We start from the raw sequence: 19,186 nt of genomic DNA on the forward strand, positions 1-19,186 counted from the left end.
AGAAAGACAAGTCAGTCAGCTCACATCCATCCTGCCAGCCCGTCACTCAGCACTTGTCCTGTCAGCCAGCCAGTACTTCCACAGCTCCAAATTGTGCCATGCCCAACCAGAGTGGTTGGGACAAGAGGGAGGTAGGTGGGGACATGGCACTGGAGCAGGTGGATGGCCAGGCTGGGATGCAGGAGCAAGCTGGGACCCCTGGGGAGAAAGAAGACACATTTAAAATCCTGGAATTCATGTGTCATTAATTCTGTCTCTTGCAGAATAGCCCTTCTACTCTGAAAAGATTCCGATTAACCTTGAGAGGATGCTTTCTTGGTTATTGCAGGGTTGGAGGGAAGGTTTACGTTGCATTTGAAAGCCTTCACTTTGGGGAGCCAAGCTCCAGGCATTCCTCCTGCAAGGGGAAGTGGCTACTGCCACTTGACTTGCAGAGCCACTGTCTGCTGGGCTTTTTCCCACTGATCGCTGTCACTGACTTTACGTATTATAGTCACTGCTATTCCAGAGCCAGGGTGGATTGATGTCCTGGCCGGTGTGCTGCTGTGGCAGGGTGGGTGGCGTGTTAAACAACAGGTCACCACTGAAATGCAGTTCCTCTGCTTCCTCTGCCTTGCTGTCAGGGCGTGTTATCTGAGATCCCTGGAGTCATAAAGGAGATGAGACTGGAAAAAAATCAGAAGTGGAAGGATGGTGGTGTCCAGTGAACCAGGAGGGTTGTGTGTGAGGAAGGCAATGTCACTGGCAAAGACCCCGCCTTGTCTGCATGACATTTTGCAGAGGAATTATAACTATAATTTCCTCTGGAAAATTGTCCCTGCATCACAAATCCAGGTAGTTACTATCTTACCCAGGAGGGAATGCCTGAAAACTCACACGTCTATGGCAAAGCTGAAAATGACAGGCCAGGGATGTGCTCTCTGGTCCTGGCTCTCAGCTGGTGTCATTTAGATGTAGCCTCTGAAGTCGATAGAACTAGACAAATTTACACTGACAGAAGTATCTGCCAGGTATTTTCAGTTCCCAAGGCTGCCTTTAAACCTAAGCCTCTTAAGCCTTTTTTATAAGCACACAGCATTTCACAAAGAGCGCCTACAATCTTACAATCAGGGTACGCAAAAGAAAAAAAGGATTTTCTAGTGGGAAGAGATCTTAGCAAAAACTCCTCTTGCATTTTGCAGGTTTTGCTCTCTCTTTTATAGGGTCTTTTTGCAGCTGGGTTTCTGTCTTTAGGGTCAGTGGTGATTGAAAAGAGGTGATTGAAAATTTCTTTGGTGATTCCTTCTGCTGTGTGAGTACTGGTGTCATGAAATAGATCTTTCAGCACTGTGCTTTCAGCCTGGCGTTATGTGCAAGGGCATAATGGGATTTTTTTTTCAGTACGTAAGTCCTTCAGCAATAAAAAGTTTCTTTTGAAATCGTTAGTCTGTTGCAGAAATCTATATATTTTTATCTTACAGAATTGAAATTTGCCCCTGAAATTTCCATGATACTATCAACCATAGAACAATATTGTTCTTACCAAACAGTACCCTTGCTGAGAGTCAAAGAGCTATAAATATTTAAAGAAATTAATTACTAAGCCAGACTAGTGCCCCAGTCTGTAAATATTAAATGGAACATACGTGGTTGACAAAATGCAGGCAGAAACACTGAATGGGGCCATTTCATTGCCCAAATTAAATTATTTGCAGTGTAAAGGCAACTGTAAAAGTCATTTTTGCTTAATGACAAGCAGCACTCAAAATACGAGGGCTTAAGTCAGCATTTTGCTGCTGAAAGAAATTTCCATCCTGTTTTACAGTCTACTGCACAAGCCCCAAGCGTCTTCACCAGTGAGGCTACCAGTGTGTGGTTAATTGCTTACTTAAAAAATACTTAATGTTAGGGGGGGTAGGCAGGCGTTGTTTTGGGGGCAGGGGTGTGTGGTGGTGGTGGTCGGGGTTTTTGTTGTTGTTGGTTTCAGTTTGGCTATTTTGGGGGAGCCCAGGTGCTGGAAGGTGAGATGCCCCATAGCTCTCTGGGCATCTGCTGCCTGGGAGCTCCAGTCTGCAGTGACACCGAGCATCCAAAAGCCGGGCCAGAGAGCTGTGCTGGCAGCTTTCGGGGCTGCATTGTCCAGGACTCCTCTGTGGTGAGGAGGGTGTTGGGGTGGCTGTTACTTACCCCCTTGCAGAGGAGGTGTCTGGGGCTGCGGAGGTTGCTCCTGTTGTCAGCAAGGCAATTCTGTTACAGCTGAGCCTAGGAGAGGATTCAGTCACAGCCAAATTCATAAAGCCATGAGTAATCATGTAGGGGCTTTCTGAGCTCCCCTGGATCCAAAGCTGTGTTTTAGCTTGATGATCAGTTCATCTGCAGTGGCAGGTTTTGACTGGGACTCCAGCTCTGACAGCAAATCAGGAATCTATACCAAGGCAAGAAGTGGCAGCACAGGTAAAATGAAGAGATTTGTGACTAAAATTCCCGGTGGTACAACAGTATTAGGCAAATTCTTTCTCTTGTAGGAGAGCGGGCAACGCGCATGTTGTTTTACATCAATGTCACTTTTCCGTGGATGCCATACCGGTGTAATTGCAAGAGCTAAGTTGCATCTGCTGCCTGGAGCAAGCAATGTCGGTGAGCTGCTGTCAGGGAAGGACGTAGGAAATGGCACTGGTTTTCAGTGCTAATCGTGCTGACAGCGCAGTATGGAAAAATTGTCCTTTGTTCTGTAGGGCCCAAAGTCTGCTTTTTATTTATCTATTTATTTTCATATTGCAGCACAATCTAGTTTTCTCGAGTCGGGAGGGAGATAGGTGTGTATGTGAGTGGCATATGTGAAGACATTCATGTGGAAAACCTGGGATGTCAGGGAAGTGGTTGTGTTCAGACTCGGTCTTCTTTCTCATACCTTTGTTTTGAGCTTGGCTTGGGTTTGGGCTTTTTTTTCGTTCTGGTGATACCTTTACAGCTTCTGATGCCTGTGAATGTATCCAGAGGCCCTGAAGATTTGTGTCAGCTGGCATAAGGCTTTTTCCAGAATACCACAGCAGAGTCTGTACATATAATTTTAGTATCCCTTAACAGTTATGACATGTCTTCTAGGCACATTTTAAACCTCTTTTAAGTTTGGCCGTATAAAATTTGCCTTATTTCTGTGGTATAGGTACAATAACTGAAGAGCTGGAGCTAGAAGGATCCTGCACAAAAGAGGGTTACAAGTGAGCAAAATCTGCTGTTTCTAAAGACTGAGAAAGACAATTTAAACAGAGTCGAACCAAACTTTTAAGGTTCTCTTGTTTCTGGAGCAGAAATATCCTATCCTGTAGATTCTTTAGGTTTTATTTGAAGAAAGTCTTTGAGACTAAAGATTAGCAGTTGTTTTCTAGCAGTTGTTTCCGTACTGCCCAAGAGCACATGGCATGAACAAAACCCTAGTGTGTGAGGAACTACATAAATAGAAAAAGGAAAAAAAAGATATTGCCCAAACTACAGAAATTACATGTCTGTACCACACAGGGTCTCTTCACAGCTCCTCTGTCTCTCGGCTGGAGCTCAGTTTGCCAGGCAGGTCATTGATACCATGCACTAAGGCCACAGGCAGTGACAGGTGTGTTTAACTTTCAGGGGGAAAATATTTCAGTGGAGGCAAAAGATGTGCATTTTTAGCTTTAAACTGGAAGCTGGTTATTGTATAAATACAGAATTAGGTGTTTTTATATCTCGGTGCATTCAGGTGATTTGCATCCCTTGGACTCAGTTCTCCTATGAGGGTGCATTTTTTGTCACTGTTGGGTTTCAGATGACAGAGAAGCTAAACCAAAATGTGCAGGCTGACCACCCATTACACGTAACAGCCTGTATCAGCCCCCTCTGCCCAAGCACAGGCTGCTGCAAGGGGTGCTTAGAAGCGTTTTGGCTTAGCGGTATCATTTCATCTCCCATGGGTTCAGCGTAAGCTGACACTGTTCCTGATCCCTCTGTCCCTGCTCTTTGTCAGACGCTGCCGTAGCTCAACAAGCAAGCTCCGTACGTCAGCATCACTGCAGGTGCCTGGTACAGGACAAACAGTCTTTGCCCAATAAGAAGGAGGAGGCCTGAGTGTGGTCCTGGCTGCCACCTCCCACAGAGGCTTTGGCTGGAGGCGTGCAAAGATTTTGGGGTGTATACGGGCATATGGGGTCTGAAGGGTTGTCCCTTCTGCTTTGCCAGGCCCCTGGTCTGGACAGTGCAGATGAGATCCAGCTGGGCACTGGCCTGTTCCCTCTCCGGTGGATATGTCTGATGCATTTTTAAACTCCTCTGAAGTCCATCACCATACGAACAAAGAAGCGAGCCATGCACCTGATCCTGCCTCACTGTAGAGCTTCTAAGATGATAATTGAATTCCTGGGGCATGGTTCAACTACACGTTGCACCACCTCTGAGCCACTCTAATGGTATTAGTGAGCAATGTGTGTGTATCTATACATACATATGGTAGTGTATAATGGCAGCAGAGCCTAAACATCTGTGCAATTCCGTTATTCATTATGTTGCAACCAGCACTGCATATGTGTAAGACCTCTGAAAGGATTTTTGCTGCCATTACTGAAGCTGCATTGATGGTGTCCCTTGAGGCTTTTCAGATTTGATTGGTGTTTTTTGCCAAATCCATTCCCTTAGCACCTTCTGAATGAAGGAGATGAGTTTGTTCATGAAATGGGCTGCAGGATTTTCATTCCATGAAAACTAATTGACATCCAAGAATGAAGATAATCCCACTAGCATGTCTAATTAGAGGAGAGCAATCCTCATGTTCCCTCAGCAGTCTCCTCTCAATTTAGAAGGAGCCCAGACACAGAAACTCACTTGTCATCATTTAAAGTTCTAGCTTCTAGCATGAGCGAAACATGTATTTTTTTTAAAGCATTTGTATTTGAGAGAATCCAGCAGGATAAATACTGTTTATTCATAGAGTGATAGATTGTCACAACATTATGAGGCGTGTGATCACTGCAGTCAAAGTTCTGACACATCTGAGATGGGAGGTTGGGGTGTCCCACTCACAACCGACGGAGGGAAATATGCCACTGCCTGCTCTAAGCCTGACAATGCAGCCACATCTCTTTCCTAATCTGCGAGGAAGTTGGTGCCAGCTGATACCTGGCTGTAAAAGTCTGTCTAAGGCAATGTTGTTTTGAAAATACAGGCTGACTTCATTAACTGTGGGCAAGGTGCTTGGATTCTCTCTGCCTGGTTTTCCAGCACTAGCAGAAACGTCTGTGGGATCATGTTTTGAAATCATACCCTTGGGTGCTGAAGGTGGAATTAGATATCCTCCATCCAGTTCTGTCCTTGCTCCTGTCACGGACCTCTTGGGTGACCTCCTGCAAAACTTGCAGATCTCTGTAACCTCAATTCTGACCAAGTCTGAAGGCACTAACATGTACTCCCGTGTAGAGCCTGACCTAACGGATGGCAAAACATGCCCCAGCAGTGCTTTAACATCTCTTCTTATCAACGGCAAATTCAGGACTTCTTGATTCTTTAGGATCAGCCTAGACAATGCTGAGGTGAGGGAATGTTTCAGAGAAATCCTACAAGTCAAATACAAATAAACCAGCTAGCACAGGGAAAACAGCTGTGAAGCCGCAGTGATAGCTGCTGCGGTGCAAGGGATGGATTAGAAGCCACGTGAGGCAGGGGTGTGGAACTGCTTCATCTCAGCTGTCCTGCAGCGAGGCAGCTTCTGCAGCGGTGGTTGTACCAACTATCAACAGGACTTGTGCGGTGCAGGTACTTGGTGCGAGTACCTCATAGATACTAAAATAGCTGGCAGTTTTTCTTCATCTTTGTGTAACTTTCTCCTTTTGACTTCCTGTCCAAGGTAAGTATAGCCAAGCAAATGCTGGAGTAGAGCAGTTACAGAGTGTGTAACAGTTACACAGGGTGTAGCACGCACAGTGCGCTATTTATGCACCTGGGGAAGCAGAGAAGGCAAATATTTCACTGAGAATTCTTTCTCACGAGCAGCTGAGGAGGTTGAGGCCGGGCTGAATCCTCACACAGACAGGGGAGGACATGGGAGCCTTGGAGGCAGCGAGATACTTCATAGTTTTTTGAGTCGGGGTCTGGGCTTGCCCAGTCAAGGCTGGCGATTGCCACAGAAGGATCTGCCCGAGGAGATGGGGCTTGCACAGGCAGCAGGGGAACGGCGCGCAGGAGCAGGAGGCTGAGGGAGCAGTGGGGGTGTTGCAGCGTTTATTTGCTTTTCTTGGTGCCCAGTTAACTGGGTTCTGTTATTTTGCAGAAACCCTAATCCGAGCCCGGGGTGAGCAGGGGTGTCTGGCCTTGCCTCCTGGAGTTCCTGTCTCCTGGAAGGAGCTCCCAGCGGAGCTGACCTTCCCGGCTTGCTTGATGCACAGCTGCGGCTGCCGGTGAGTTTTCCTGGCATGTGGCGTCCTTGTGTCCCGTGTGGTGTGTTGAAGGGCTGTACGGTTCTAGCAGCTCGGCGTTGTTAATGCACAGCGTAACGGCCCAGAGCGATGTACAGCTCCACCGGCCTCCGCGGGCAGGGCGGTTAGACGGGCACCTGCTCAGCGCCGAGCGAACGGGAGCGAACAGACAGCTGGAGATGGGCCTCTGGGTGCTGCCGAAAGGAAGCGCAAGAGGAGCCCGGGTGTTACAGCTGCTTGGCCCTGCGGGGGGCTGGGGGGGCGCGGGGGGCTGCACGGGAGCCGGGGGCTGCGCTTTGCAGCCATCGCGGCCCGGCCGGGCCGGGGGGCTGCGCACCGAAAGGCTGCGGGACTTGTCCCGTCGGTGAGCGCTGCCCCCCGCTGCCTCCCCGCCCGCCCCAGCTCTGCCTGCGGGGGAGATGCCGGGAGCGGCGGTTTCCCCGGGCGGGGGGGGCGCCCCGTGCCCCTCGCCCCTCGCCCGCCGGGTACCACCGGCGCGGGGGCGCTGGGGGTGGCGCTGCTGTGAGCGCGGGGGCACAGCCCGCAGGAGAGGCGGCGGCACCGGGGGGCTGCGGCCAGGGGCTGCACGGGGGCGGCCCCACCTCCCCGGCAGGCGGCGGGGGGCGACGCGGTGGCTGCCGAGGGCGGGGAGCCGGGGGCGCCTGGCCCGGCCTGGCGGGGGGGGAGCGGGCGGGGGCGGCGCCGCCCCCGGGGGCTCGCGGTGACGCAGCTCCCGGCGGGGCCCCCGCCCGGCTCCTCCGCCCCCGCGCCCCCTTTAAGTAGCGGCGAGCCGAGCCGCCGCGCCGAGCCGAGCCGCGCCGAGCCGCGCCGAGCCGAGCGGAGCGGGCATGGGGCCGCTGGCGCTGCTCGGCCTCCTGGGGGCCGCCGCCCTGGCAGGTGAGCGGGGGCGCGGGCCCGGGGGGAGGCGGCGCGGAGCCCCCTCGGCGCCCGGCCCGGCCTCCCGCGAGGGGAAGGCGGGTGAGCAGCCCCGCGGGGCGGGGGCTCGGGGGGCTTTGCCTGCTGGACCCCCGCTGCCGGAGGGTGACGCCACCGGCGGGGGTATGACGTCATGCCCAGCCCGCCCTGCGTCACCGCGGGGTCGCCCCTGCGGGCGGGGGGGCAGCCGGGCCGGGGGCGCCGCTCGGAGCGGTCCCCGCTGCCACCGGGCTGGGCGGCCGCTGCCCCCGTGTCCCCCGGCGGTCCCTGCCCGCGGCGCGGCCGGGCGGGCGCGGAGCTGCCCCGGGGACCGCGGGGACCGGCAAGTGGCAGCTCCGCACCCTTGACTAACGGGGGGGGGGGGGGGGGTGGCGTGCGGCATTAAATATGAAAACCACGCTGTGAGATGAAGGTGAAGCACACCAGGATGAGGTGGTGGCTTGGCTCCGTAGCTTTTCGTGCTGCCGCAGCGTTTCCTGGAGGACCCGGTGCCGTTCTGGGTGAGCGGTTGGGCGCTGGGTGCGGTAGCGGAGCTCTCCGCATGGAACCGCTCCCGGGACTCGTACGGAAACTCCGCGGTGCTTTGGGAGCCGTCAGGTGCCTGAGGGGAGAGCGGGAGATGGGGGGAAAGACCCCAGCCCGGAGGCGCTCACCAGGCTTATCCCAGAGACCCCATGGGGATTTCTTACCAAACACTTGTACCGGTTTGTGCCGTCAGACGGGTCAGGTATCTCTTACGTCCCTTTCGGCTATCTTCCTGCCGCGTGTCAGCCAGAATCAATGAACTAAGGAGTTTGTTTGGGGCAGGGAATCAGTGCAACGTTAACTTCAAGAACTTTCTAGTGCTCCTTCTGCAAATCAATATGCCAGAGTTTCTGTGATCTTTCCTGGGAAGGGTTTTTGCTGACATTTTGATGAGCAGTGGCACTGCACTGAGTCATCGGCATTAACGAAACAAAGCCGTGTGGGGATTTTGTCAGGGACGCACCAAAAGATCTGTCCCAATCTTGGAGATGCAAGCAAAAGCCGTGTGAGTTTGTCCTGTGTTTCTCATCCTTTTTTGTGATCTTCCATCAGTTCTCAGAATTTCTGCAGAATCAAACAGCCTGATCCTAACTGCCTGGGCAGATTTGGCTCAGGAGGGGGAAGCAGACCCAGGGCTTTGCTTTACTTCGTGGGGCTGAGGGCTGGATTTTCTGCACGGGTGGGGGGAGGATTTCCACCTTGGTGTGTGCTCTGACTTCATCTCTGCTGTGAAACCCTGCAGTTGTACCGTCTGCCGTGTCCCCACATGCCCAGTGGGTGGGTGCCCTGCTGCCCGGTGCCGGGTGATGGCTTTAGCCCTCCTGAGCACATGTGGAGAGGAAGGCAGAGGTGCTGGCCAGCCACCTCCAGCTGGCCGGTGGCCCCGAGGGAGCTCTTGCCAGCTGGCACAGGCTAGCGCTGCCAGCACCCGTGTGAAGTGGGGCACGCTGGCTCCCCACGGCCTCCCTGTCTCGGCTCTGGCAGAGCAGCTGCCTCAATGTATTATTTCAGGCTCTGGGGTAGACTGGGTACTCATTTTGTGCCTCCGAGCAGGTTAATGCGACGTATGTCCAATACCGTTTGCTGCTTCTGACGTTGTTATGATAGGCTAATGCTTACTCTTTGTGCATGTCAGCTTTCCTCGTTAACCAAGTGCTTGCTTGGTCATTAATCTACCTGTAAATCTTCTTAGAGAGGTGGGAGCTGTTTCATGACAGGGCAAAGGCAGGGAGCACAACCTGACTTTATGTTTCTGCACCACTGACATACCGCTCGAGGCAGCCTGAAGTTGGCATCTCTAATAGCAAAAGAATGTTCAGAAGTTTGTTCTGTGCTTTATCACATCAGCTGGGTGTAACTCACAGGAGATGTGTTGTGGCAGCATCACTGAAAGGACAAAAGCAGATGTTTGCCCTTGTGCGTGTCGTGATTTCTCACGGGCTGGAGGAGAGGAGCCTCGTCAGGAAGAGGCAATGAAGCGGGTCATCCCCTCCGCTTACCTCTGAGCGCGGACTGCGAGCCGCTCCTGCCGCAAGAGCAGCAGCTCCAGCCCCTGTGGGGTTGGGAGAACTTTTTTAATAGAAGGGACTTCGCTGCCAGTCTCCTGCCCCCACGTGTACGCACATCCTCATCCTCCATGCTCAGATGGAGGATGCAGTCAGGTTAGACTGCAGCGGCGTCAGCACTGTGTAGCGTGGTAATTATTTGCATACTAGGTTAGTAAATAAAGTGTCCTAAAGCCTGGCTCAGCGCTGAGCGCGAGATGGGGGAGCGGTTGGCTCTATGTAGCACCATCTCCCACACACACCACCTGGCGTTCTGGGGAAGCGGTGGGGTAGGGGTGTAGCGCTATTTTAGGGGAATCCCTTCTGTGCTACCCTCGTGTGGGTTCCCTTCGCTGATCGCAGTTGTATACGCAGAGAGGAGACGGGGGCTGGAGAAGCACATCCCTACATACGCGTTTGGGGGAGCAAAGCTAGAGGATAGCAGAAATACCAGAATAGTTACTGCATCGCGTTCAGTTATTACACACAGTCAGTGCTCGAGGGGGTGGCTGCTTCCTCTGAAGACACGGAGAAGGGTTTTACCGCTTTCAGTAGCGTGAGGCCACCCGCTCCTGGCTGCTTTGCAGGAACCTTCCTTGGGGCAGCATTAAGTTTTCCTGACGCTGTCAGGTAAACTGACGCCCTTCTCTGTAATCTGCTTTGTGTTCGTCTGTTACAGATCCCTCCCTGTCCCAGGCAAGCCGTACTGCAGAGGGGGTGATAGGTCTAAGGGGATTTAAGACTATCCTGACTTGTGCAAGAGCTTCGGAGCTGCACCTCAAGCTGTGTGTTTGTGTGTGGTGATTATATACCGTGCGGACAGTCTGTGAAGCCACGACACAGTAAGCCTTGCTTCTCGCGCTCGTGTGTGGCTGGCAGACTTGCTTCACTTCACTTCTGCAGTTCTCAAGGTGGATGAGAATTGACACAGTTTATTAATAATGCACAGCAGCCAAGCTTATTAACCAGCTGGAGACATACTGCAGCAGTGATGGCAAAACAAAGCAGCATGGGGGGCTCATGTGCAACAGTTTCTTTCCAAAAGCAAATGCCTTTGGCCAGGTACAGTACAACTGGTGCAAGGAGGTGTTAATTACCCTGTGCGTCCTCAGCATGGAGAGGGAGGGAGAGAGACGGGTTGTGCTGCTTCATTCCGGAGCAGTGTTTTCCACTAGGATTTGACTTTTTTGCTTATTTCTTGGGGTGATAATGGACCACTCAGTGAATGGAAGTTTTCCTGTCCCTTCTGGCTCTGTTCTTCCCTCCAGGAGCCGCCTCCTATCCAAGTGAGGCACAGTTTCTCCAGCAGAATTGGGACAGTAGTTGCTTTAAAGCCTTGAAGAACGGTCTCCTGCTGGGGAGGTGGTGGTGGAGCCCCTGGAGCCCCTTGCAGAAGCCAAAAGGTTCTTGGGGTACATGTAAGCCTAGCTTGTTTCCAGTGGGTTTTTTACCACCAAACAGGTGCAACTAAATGAAGACCTGACTTGCAGGTCTTGGAATTCAAGTGTTGCTTTCTGGGTTTTGGTGTGTATTCTTGTTGTGCTAGAAATGTCAACATGCCTCTTCTCGTGCTAGGCTGTAACTTCACGTTGCTTTTCCATCCTGAATTAGAGAAGCTGTAATGCAAAATGTGTCTGGTTTACTGACCTGCCAACCCAAACCCCAAGCCATCTCATCAAACCAATTTGACTGAGGCCTCCTGTCAGTGATGCTTGTTGCTAGGATGAGTCTGTAGTAATCTGTTTTTCTTCTAGGTGCCAGCGCAGTTCCAGTGGAAAAAGACCATACTGAAGAAGTGGTGAGTAGCTGTATGTCAAAGCAAATGTCAGAAAGTATCTGTCACATGCTTTGCATGTTTTGTTTTTAAACTCTCAGGGCAATCCTTTTTTTTTTCGTAAGGTAGACTCTTAAGAGATCACTGGTGATGTGGAACTCGGAGTCCCTTTAGCTGTCAGAGATACCTGCGTGCACTTTGGTGCATTTGATGAAAACGGAAGCTGGCTTCTTGTGTCAGTGTGGTACTTCTGAAACTCGTATGTTGTACAGCTGCCTGAAAAATGATCTGAAATATTATTTGATAGTACGTGTTACTGGATGTTAACAAGTGAGATGGCAACTTTGAAGAAAGATGAAATATCTGGTGTTACCAGCTATGTAATGTTCTTTCTAATGCCATCCTCCCATCTGCTTTGGAAAGTGTCTTAACCTGTTTGATTAAATAAATGCCATTGGCTGCTCTCAGCGCCTGTAACCAGACACCAGACTCCCACCACTGGCTGATAATATGATCATTTAGATTAGTAAACACCTGGTAATAACTGAACACAGTTAAAAGACATTCAGCTCTATAAAAGTTTTATTGTCTTCTCTCATCCAGCCACCCAGATTGTCAGCTTGAGACTCTCATACCCCTGACGATCTAAGCCAGGGGTCCTCAAACTCTTTAACCAGGGGGCCGGCGCGGATGCAGTGGCAGGGACTCATCTGCGGCTGCTTGGTTTCCCCCCCAACCCCCGGCGGGGGGGCAGGGGGGGTGTCTGTAAATATGGGGGGCTGGACTGAGGACCCTGGGGGGCTGTACCCGGCCTGCGGGCCGTAGTTTGAGGACCCCTGATATAAGCAAGTGCTTAGATCAACCAACAACTTCCAGCACTTGAAAATCACTTGTACAGAAGAGCCACTTTGGTAGCGCTTAGGATTAGAGGTGGTTGTGTGATTTTCCTAAATCATCCATTTCCTCCACTTCCAGAAGGCTATCCAGTTGAATATCAAGCGCTAAAAGAGGCAGGGTTTGCAGCACACGGGCACAAAAAACCAGGGAGCATGTCACTTACAGGGGATATAAAGGCTTTTTGGTTTATTGTTAATCCAGGCAATACTTCCAAACACTTTTTGCAGCATCCTCATTTGGACAGATCCTACAGGATGATCCTCCCCTTTTGAGCGTGTGCTGTGTTCATTATTTTTTGTAGGGTGGTGATATCTCATGTTGTTTGACTCTCCTTTTTCCTGAACAGGGTTCTTAATATTTTAAAATGTACAAAAGGAGCCCGTTACCTATGCAAACAAAAGGGGAGATAAAAAGAGCTAATGACTGTCCTTTTACTGGTATGGGAGTGAGGAGCAATGCACTTGTTGCCCGAATGTACGGGAAATTGGAGCTGGGGATTATGCTAAACTCATAAATACTCGCCTGAACTCTAATCCTAAACTAGTCTTCCTCACTAACTGGGTCAAAAGTAGGATTTTTGGTTTTGCCATGAGAATTTTTTCTCGTTTCTTTTAGGTAACGCGGTGCATAGTGGAAGTTCTGTCCAACGCTCTATCCAAGACAAATGCACCACCAATTAATCCTGAATGTAAAGAAATCCTGAAGAAGAGTAAGTACAACGTTACCTGAAATTGTGAAAGGAATTTGGTAGACGGATGGTCTTGTGCTGGAGCTAGTGAACTGTTACTTCAGCCTGTGTGAAACTGGTGCCTCCAAACTTCCGTGTCAGAATTCCCATGTCCTTCTGTTTAGTTTGTCTTGCTAAAGAGCAAACAGCCTGACCCGGTAACTGGCAGGGATGCAGGCTACACCTGCGGCTCTCTGCTGCAGCCACCTGCAGAGCCCCAGGAGGCTGGGCAAGCTCTGCAGGTAGCCTGAGAGGTCAGCAAACGCGACCGGGCTCGGACCACATGCCAAATGCATCCCAGAGGGTAGGAACTGGCTTCAAATAACCGCCACTTAAATCAACAAGGCTCCCGAACCTGGTGGCAGCTGAGTCCACGCTCAGCTTGGGAGTCTTTTGCTCAGCCCAGAAAGGATTTAGGTTTGTGGTACTGATTCCGGAGGTCTGGAGAGGTGTGCCAAAAGCTCATTTCAGGTGAGCTCATTCCTGCGGCGTGGCTGCCTCGATGTCGAGCCGTAAGGCGGTCGGCATGCTCGGTAGCAGTCAGCAGTGAAGTGTGGTTAAGTTTGACACTGTGCCAAACCGCGGAATGCACATCTTTCTCTTCTGCCAGGGAACAATAAAAAGGCTCTTGAACTTGCTGCCAGTGAGAAGCAATAATGAAACCCATCTGTCTCCTACTGTGTATTAGCCACGCTGCGATCATCAGAGGAGGGTGGGAATATGTGTATTTGTATCTAACGCAGCCCCAAATTTCTAGGGGATGCTGAACGCCATCGGGCACCAAGCTTTGTTTGTGATTGTTAATTTCAGGGGAAAAAAAATGTGTATTTGCTGTGTATTTGCCATATATTGGGAAACAAAACCACACCTACTGGAAAGAGAGGGTAAGGACCGTATTTTTGCCATTAGACACATCTCCTCCAAGAATTATCAGATGATGAGCAGCTTTTCAGAAACGCTGAGCTATTTTTAAATCTGTGCAGCTGCTTTCAGGATTTGTGATCTATTTCTGATGTTACTCAGGTACAAATGCAGCAGAAATTCCTTCATGTGTTTTACCATTGTGGTCAGTCAGACTTGCATTTAGCATTCTAGGAATAGTGGAAGGAACGTGATTTGATTAAACACACTGATTACAAAGTAACAGGTTTCTTTCTTTTCTTTTTTTTTCCAGTCAATTTAGAATTTTAAAATTTGTTAAAAGCTCCACATGTCTTGAGTAGCTTGAATAGGTGGTGTCTTTTTTGTGGATAAGCATATGTGATGGATAAGACTTGCATTCAAAGAACTGAACACAACTCCAGATCCCATTGATTTTTCATGGGAATGAGATTTAATTTAATTCAATACTAAAATGTGATCACAAACAAAGAAAAAAAAACGAAGAGGAAAAATATTGTCAAAATTTCAGTGGAACTTTTAAAATGCCTGATTTAATGAAAATTACTTAATGCTTTTCCAGGCAAACGCACAAAGTATTAGGAAATCACTCATTTTAAAATCAGAATAATAAAAAAAATTCTGTCCAAATCTTCTTGCTACTTTGGGAAGCCAGTTATCTATTTAAACTGAAATAACGTGTCAGTGCAGAGTAGGATTACTTCATTATGCTGCTCTTGTTATTGTAGGTGGTAGAAATGACAGAGAGAGGAGTGAAAACAAACAGCTTGAAGTGAGGCATTTGAAAGACCCAGGAGAGATTGAAAATCATCGTCCTGGGAGTGTGGAGAAAGAACAGAGTCAGGCAGAAGAGGAATCTAAAAAGTACATGAAAGGAAGCGACGAGGAGAGACTTGCTCACGAGGAAGGTAGAAGCAAGGAAGAGGAGGATGGACACCACACGCCTATTCAAGAAGAGAGACTTCATACGGAAGAAAAGAAACACTATCAGGAAATCAGAAGAGAGGAGGAGAAGAGCTACCACAGTGAAGAGGAAAGTAAGGAGAGCAAGCGTCTTGACGAAGAGGTAGAGCGTGCTGTTCTCAGCAAGAAGTCCCGCTCTGGAGGCACAAGCACAGAGGAGTTCCCTGATGGGAATAATCCACGTCCCGTGGGCCGCTGGCACTCGGAGGAGGGACTGCAGAGCCCTTACAAAAGAATTCGTGAAGGTGAAGAGGGAGAAGCAGAGGAAGAAAGAAGTGAAAAACACCACCATGAGTCTATGGAGCGTGATTTCTCCCATCAGCAAGAGCACGAAGAATCTGATGACAGCGAAGAAACAGTGGAGGAAAAGCAACCCTACAAACCCAAACGTTATCATGGGAAGCACCGAATGGGCGACACCTCTGAAGAGAAGAGGGGCCATGGTGGTGAAAAAGAAGTAACAGCTGAGGAATCGGACACAGAGGCGGCCCATCTCTGGGACAGAAGGAACCGCCATCAGAAACATCGTGAAGAGTCTGAGCAGCAGCATGAGGAGAAGAGCGGTTATCACGGGAGGCATGGGGCTGAAGAGGTGCAGGCGAAGAGGCGTGCAGACCAGGGAAGCGAGGAGTACAGAGAAAGGTGGCAGCAGAGTGACGAGAGCAGTGAGGAAGAAAACAAGAGGCATCGCCACAGTGAAGAAAGTAATGAGAAATGGCACGAGGAGAGGAGACACCATGATGGATCGCGTGAGGTGAGGAGGCACCGTTCTGAGGGGAAGGACGTATCTTCGAGGGGAAAGCGAGGAAGAGCTGGACGGGTATCTCGGGTGGTGGCAGCAAGGAGAAGCAGCATCGTGCTGGAGGGAGATACCGCTTGTGGGACAGTGAAGGTGCAGGGTCACAGAACGTGTACGCTCAAGAACGCAGTGGGCAGGCCAGAAGACAGTACAGCACTGAGGACAGTGTAGAGCAGCAGCGCTACCCTGGCAACCAGTGAGGAGGAGGGAGGTGGTGGAAGGACGTAGGAAAGAAGCATCACAGCAGTGATCAGATGGAAAATGAGGAGAATATGGAGGAAGGAAGATATGCAGAGAGGGAGGAGTACAGAAGCCATCTCCTGGGGAGAATGAGAAGAGAAGTACAGCATCCCACAGCCCTTTCTACCTGTGGTGGAAAAGCCAACCCTTTGAGAAGCAGGACAGTGCAGGGGAGCAGCTTCTGGAGGGCAAAGAGGAGGGCAGGCCCACCCTGAACGAGGAGAGTCTTTTCCCTGAATATAATGACTACAACTGGTGGGAGAAAAAGCAAATCCTAAGTGCTCTGAAGCACGGACGCACCGAGAAGAGGAACCTTGGCAAAATGAACAAATATGATATCAAAAGGCAATACAACAAGATGGATCAACTCGCACAACTTCTGAATTACAGGAAGAAATCGGCTGAATTCCCAGAGCTGTACAATTCGGGAGAAGACATGAAAAAACGTCACATAATCAGGAATGACAGAAGAAGTCTGAGCCAGAGGCCTCTGACAGAGGAGGAGGTATGTAGAGGAGGAGGTATGTGTACAGGGGTTTCCCTGACAAGCCCGGGGACGCTGACTTCACGTGCACCCTTCCCAAGGCAGCTAGCGAACTGTGCGTGGAAAACCACAAGATTAAGTCGCATTGAGAGCCAGATCTGCAGTGACTTCAAAATCTGCTTTCTTTGAATGAATACAGTGAACCTACCCCAGGGCACAGTTTGCAAAATAAGACAGTGTGCATCCTTATTAGCTTCTGTCTGCAAGACAGGAAGAAAAAGATTTTCTTCCTCTTTGGGCCTCACCTCTTCCCTTCTAGGGTCTTACAGACTAATAAAACAGAGATGCCCATTGCAGCAGGAGCAGAGAGGTAATTAGCAAGCACCACTTCATCTGTCAGGTTGTTTAAAACATACAGCTAGAAAATAGGTTGGACATTTAGAGTGAAATTCAGCTGTCCACTGACTTCCTGGTGCAGCTGCAGGGCAGAACATGGCTTGCCCCTGTAAGCCCAGTTCGTCCCGTAGTTCCCATGTGTGTGAGCCCCTTTCTTGGGCTTCCTGGGCTGCTTTGGTGTCCTGGAGAACCTGTCACCTGGACGCTCCTTACATACGTCACTGTAGCCATCGCACACAGCTGGGCTGGGTGGGAGCAGTGGCGGTTTAATATCCGTTTACAAAGGTTAAATGGTGTTAGAAATCACCATCATAAACAAGAACTGGTCACATAATTCTTTATTTCCCCCCCAGCACCTCTTAAGGGGGAGGCGTTCCTCTGGTTGCTCGCTGTGTGCAAGCCTGAGCCCCCGGGCCGTGCCCGTAAGGCTGCAGCCTCCTGAGGGACCGTCACCGAGGCAGGGGGCAGCTGTCCTAGCAGGAGGTTGCTGCTAGATAATGGTGCTTTACAGCCAAGAGGGAGCCGTAACTGGGGCCAGCTTGGAACGAGTGTTTCGATACTTTCCCCTGCCTCAGTTTGGCTAAAGGCAGGAAACGGCACAAATCTCCGAGTACGTGCTGCGCTGCCCATACCCCTCGCCCCACACTCGGCCCCGGGGCCAGTGAGCAGCTGGAGTGGCTGCCTCAGAAATGGTCTTTGGCTCTCATTTTCATAGAACAAAACGTTCGCCAACGCTATTTGCCGTGTAAAACACTCCTATGTTTTCACAGGAAAAAGAACTGGAAAACCTGGCTGCAATGGATTTGGAGCTGCAGAAAATAGCGGAGAAGTTTAATGACCACAGGAGAGGCTGACGATGCTCTGCGTGGCGTTTCAAAGCTAGGTGTAGCTGTACTCGCAGTACCTGTATTGTGTGGTAAATTCACTGCCACTGGATTGTTGTTTGCCCCTAAAACCAGGAAATACTATTTACTGTCCACTATAGTGTAGTGATTTATACAGCTGAAAATGTCTTTCATTTGCCGTTATGCTATTGAGATCTGAATAGCATGAATTTTAGTATTATAACCTTTCATGCAAGGCAGGTATTTTTAATATGCTTGTGAAAATAATTGTGGTAGTGTTCTTCAGAAATATATTTGTCTGAGTTTGAAATAATAAAACCCGTTGATCTTGGACCAAACTTTCTCCTTGCGTATTTGCCTTACCAGTTATTCCAGAGTAAGCTGTACCGGATGGCTAGGCGGTGCGCAGTGTGTCCACTTACGGTTCACCGGTATTTTTTAGAAGTTACAAGAAGCCTTCTATTTGCCAGTGAGCAAGAGCACAAGAGGTAAGAAGGAGCACCGATTCATTTGCTCCAGAAACATCCTGCGAGTTAGTAAGTTCTGGAAGTTGGTGGTTAAAGCAGCAGAGGCTGCAACACCAAATGGACACTGTTAATTTGGAAAGCACGCGGCACTGCAGACCACCGTCTGGCACGGTGGATTGGTCCTGCCGTGCGCTCGGACTAGGCAGCCCCACTGACTGAACCCGCCACCGCACGGGCTTTGCCTCCCGCAGGCAAGCAGGCGGTGGCGAGGAGCGCTGCAGAGCCTGTGCGCGGTGCGGCAGCGCGGCACCTCTTGCACAAGGCCAGTTTCTCGGCAAGCTGGGGGCAGGATGGGCACTGGTGTAACCAGCAGTGCAATGCCTCCCGTCAGTAAGTGCTGTTTGGTAATCTTATGACGCTACAAGCAGTAAAAGAAATGATCCCATAATTAGTTTCAATTATTCCAAATATCCGAGGCTCAATTTAATTTAACTTACCCAAACGTGAGTGAGTTTTACAGGCTTTCTGCTGTGACGGTGTCTTCGGTTGCTTGTGTAACGCCACACACGGGAGCAGTGCTGCACAAAGAATTCAGCCCGGTCATGTTATCAGTAAGTGCACAGGATCTATCGTCCCAGGTCAACCCATTTAATCCACCCGCTCATTAAAATGCGAGCATACTCTCCAATTAACTGCACGGCAATATGAAGGTACTGCGAGATACTGATCCCTGAGCTGCGTGAGTGTGTCTGTGCCCAGGGACCACTCCAATGTTCCGTCTTGTTTGGTGAAGGTACGTGACGATTGAGCCTGGGTTCGAAGAAGCTGACAGAATTTTGACTTGAGCAGGACCACAGTTTCACCAGACGCTTCCAGCACCACAGGGGCAAGTTAGGAAGTGACCAGCTGCAAAATACTTCGTGTGCTGTCTTCACATTGTGAGACGCCCCCTTTTTAAAGCTTACAGTAGCAAGTACTGCAGCACAGCTGGTATGGGAAGGCACCTCTGCCAGTAAGTAAATACCAAGCAGCACACAGCTTTAGCCGTAGCACAGAAAACTCCCCAAATTGTTCCAAGTATGTAACTGTAGCAGTGGTTTTTTTAAAGCTCAGCTCATGCAGATACACATTCATGAATCAGCAGTGGTTTGCTTCCAAACGTGTCCCTTGGCAGACTTTAAAACCAAATAGGGTTCGTTCTTGGTGACAGCCCTTTTATCTGTCGTCTTCCTGCTCCGCTCGCATTGCCCTGCAGGGCTGATGCCACCAGCAC

General features: G+C 50.2%; 1 protein-coding gene across 1 annotated transcript; it reads left to right on the forward strand.

The window, feature by feature from the left end:
- Nucleotides 1-7,141: 7,141 nt before the first annotated feature.
- Nucleotides 7,142-17,779, forward strand: CHGB (chromogranin B). Its single transcript, XM_037390982.1, is given in 8 exon segments — nucleotides 7,142-7,313; nucleotides 11,176-11,219; nucleotides 12,708-12,801; nucleotides 14,448-15,457; nucleotides 15,459-15,509; nucleotides 15,511-15,796; nucleotides 15,799-16,226; nucleotides 17,372-17,779. Coding segments are annotated over 8 exon segments (2,046 nt in total). The 5' UTR covers nucleotides 7,142-7,264; the 3' UTR covers nucleotides 17,456-17,779.
- The last annotated feature ends 1,407 nt before the right edge of the window (nucleotides 17,780-19,186 follow it).

This window comes from Falco rusticolus, chromosome 6 (genome assembly GCF_015220075.1).
Source record: "Falco rusticolus isolate bFalRus1 chromosome 6, bFalRus1.pri, whole genome shotgun sequence".
NCBI classification, from domain to species: domain Eukaryota; kingdom Metazoa; phylum Chordata; class Aves; order Falconiformes; family Falconidae; genus Falco; species Falco rusticolus.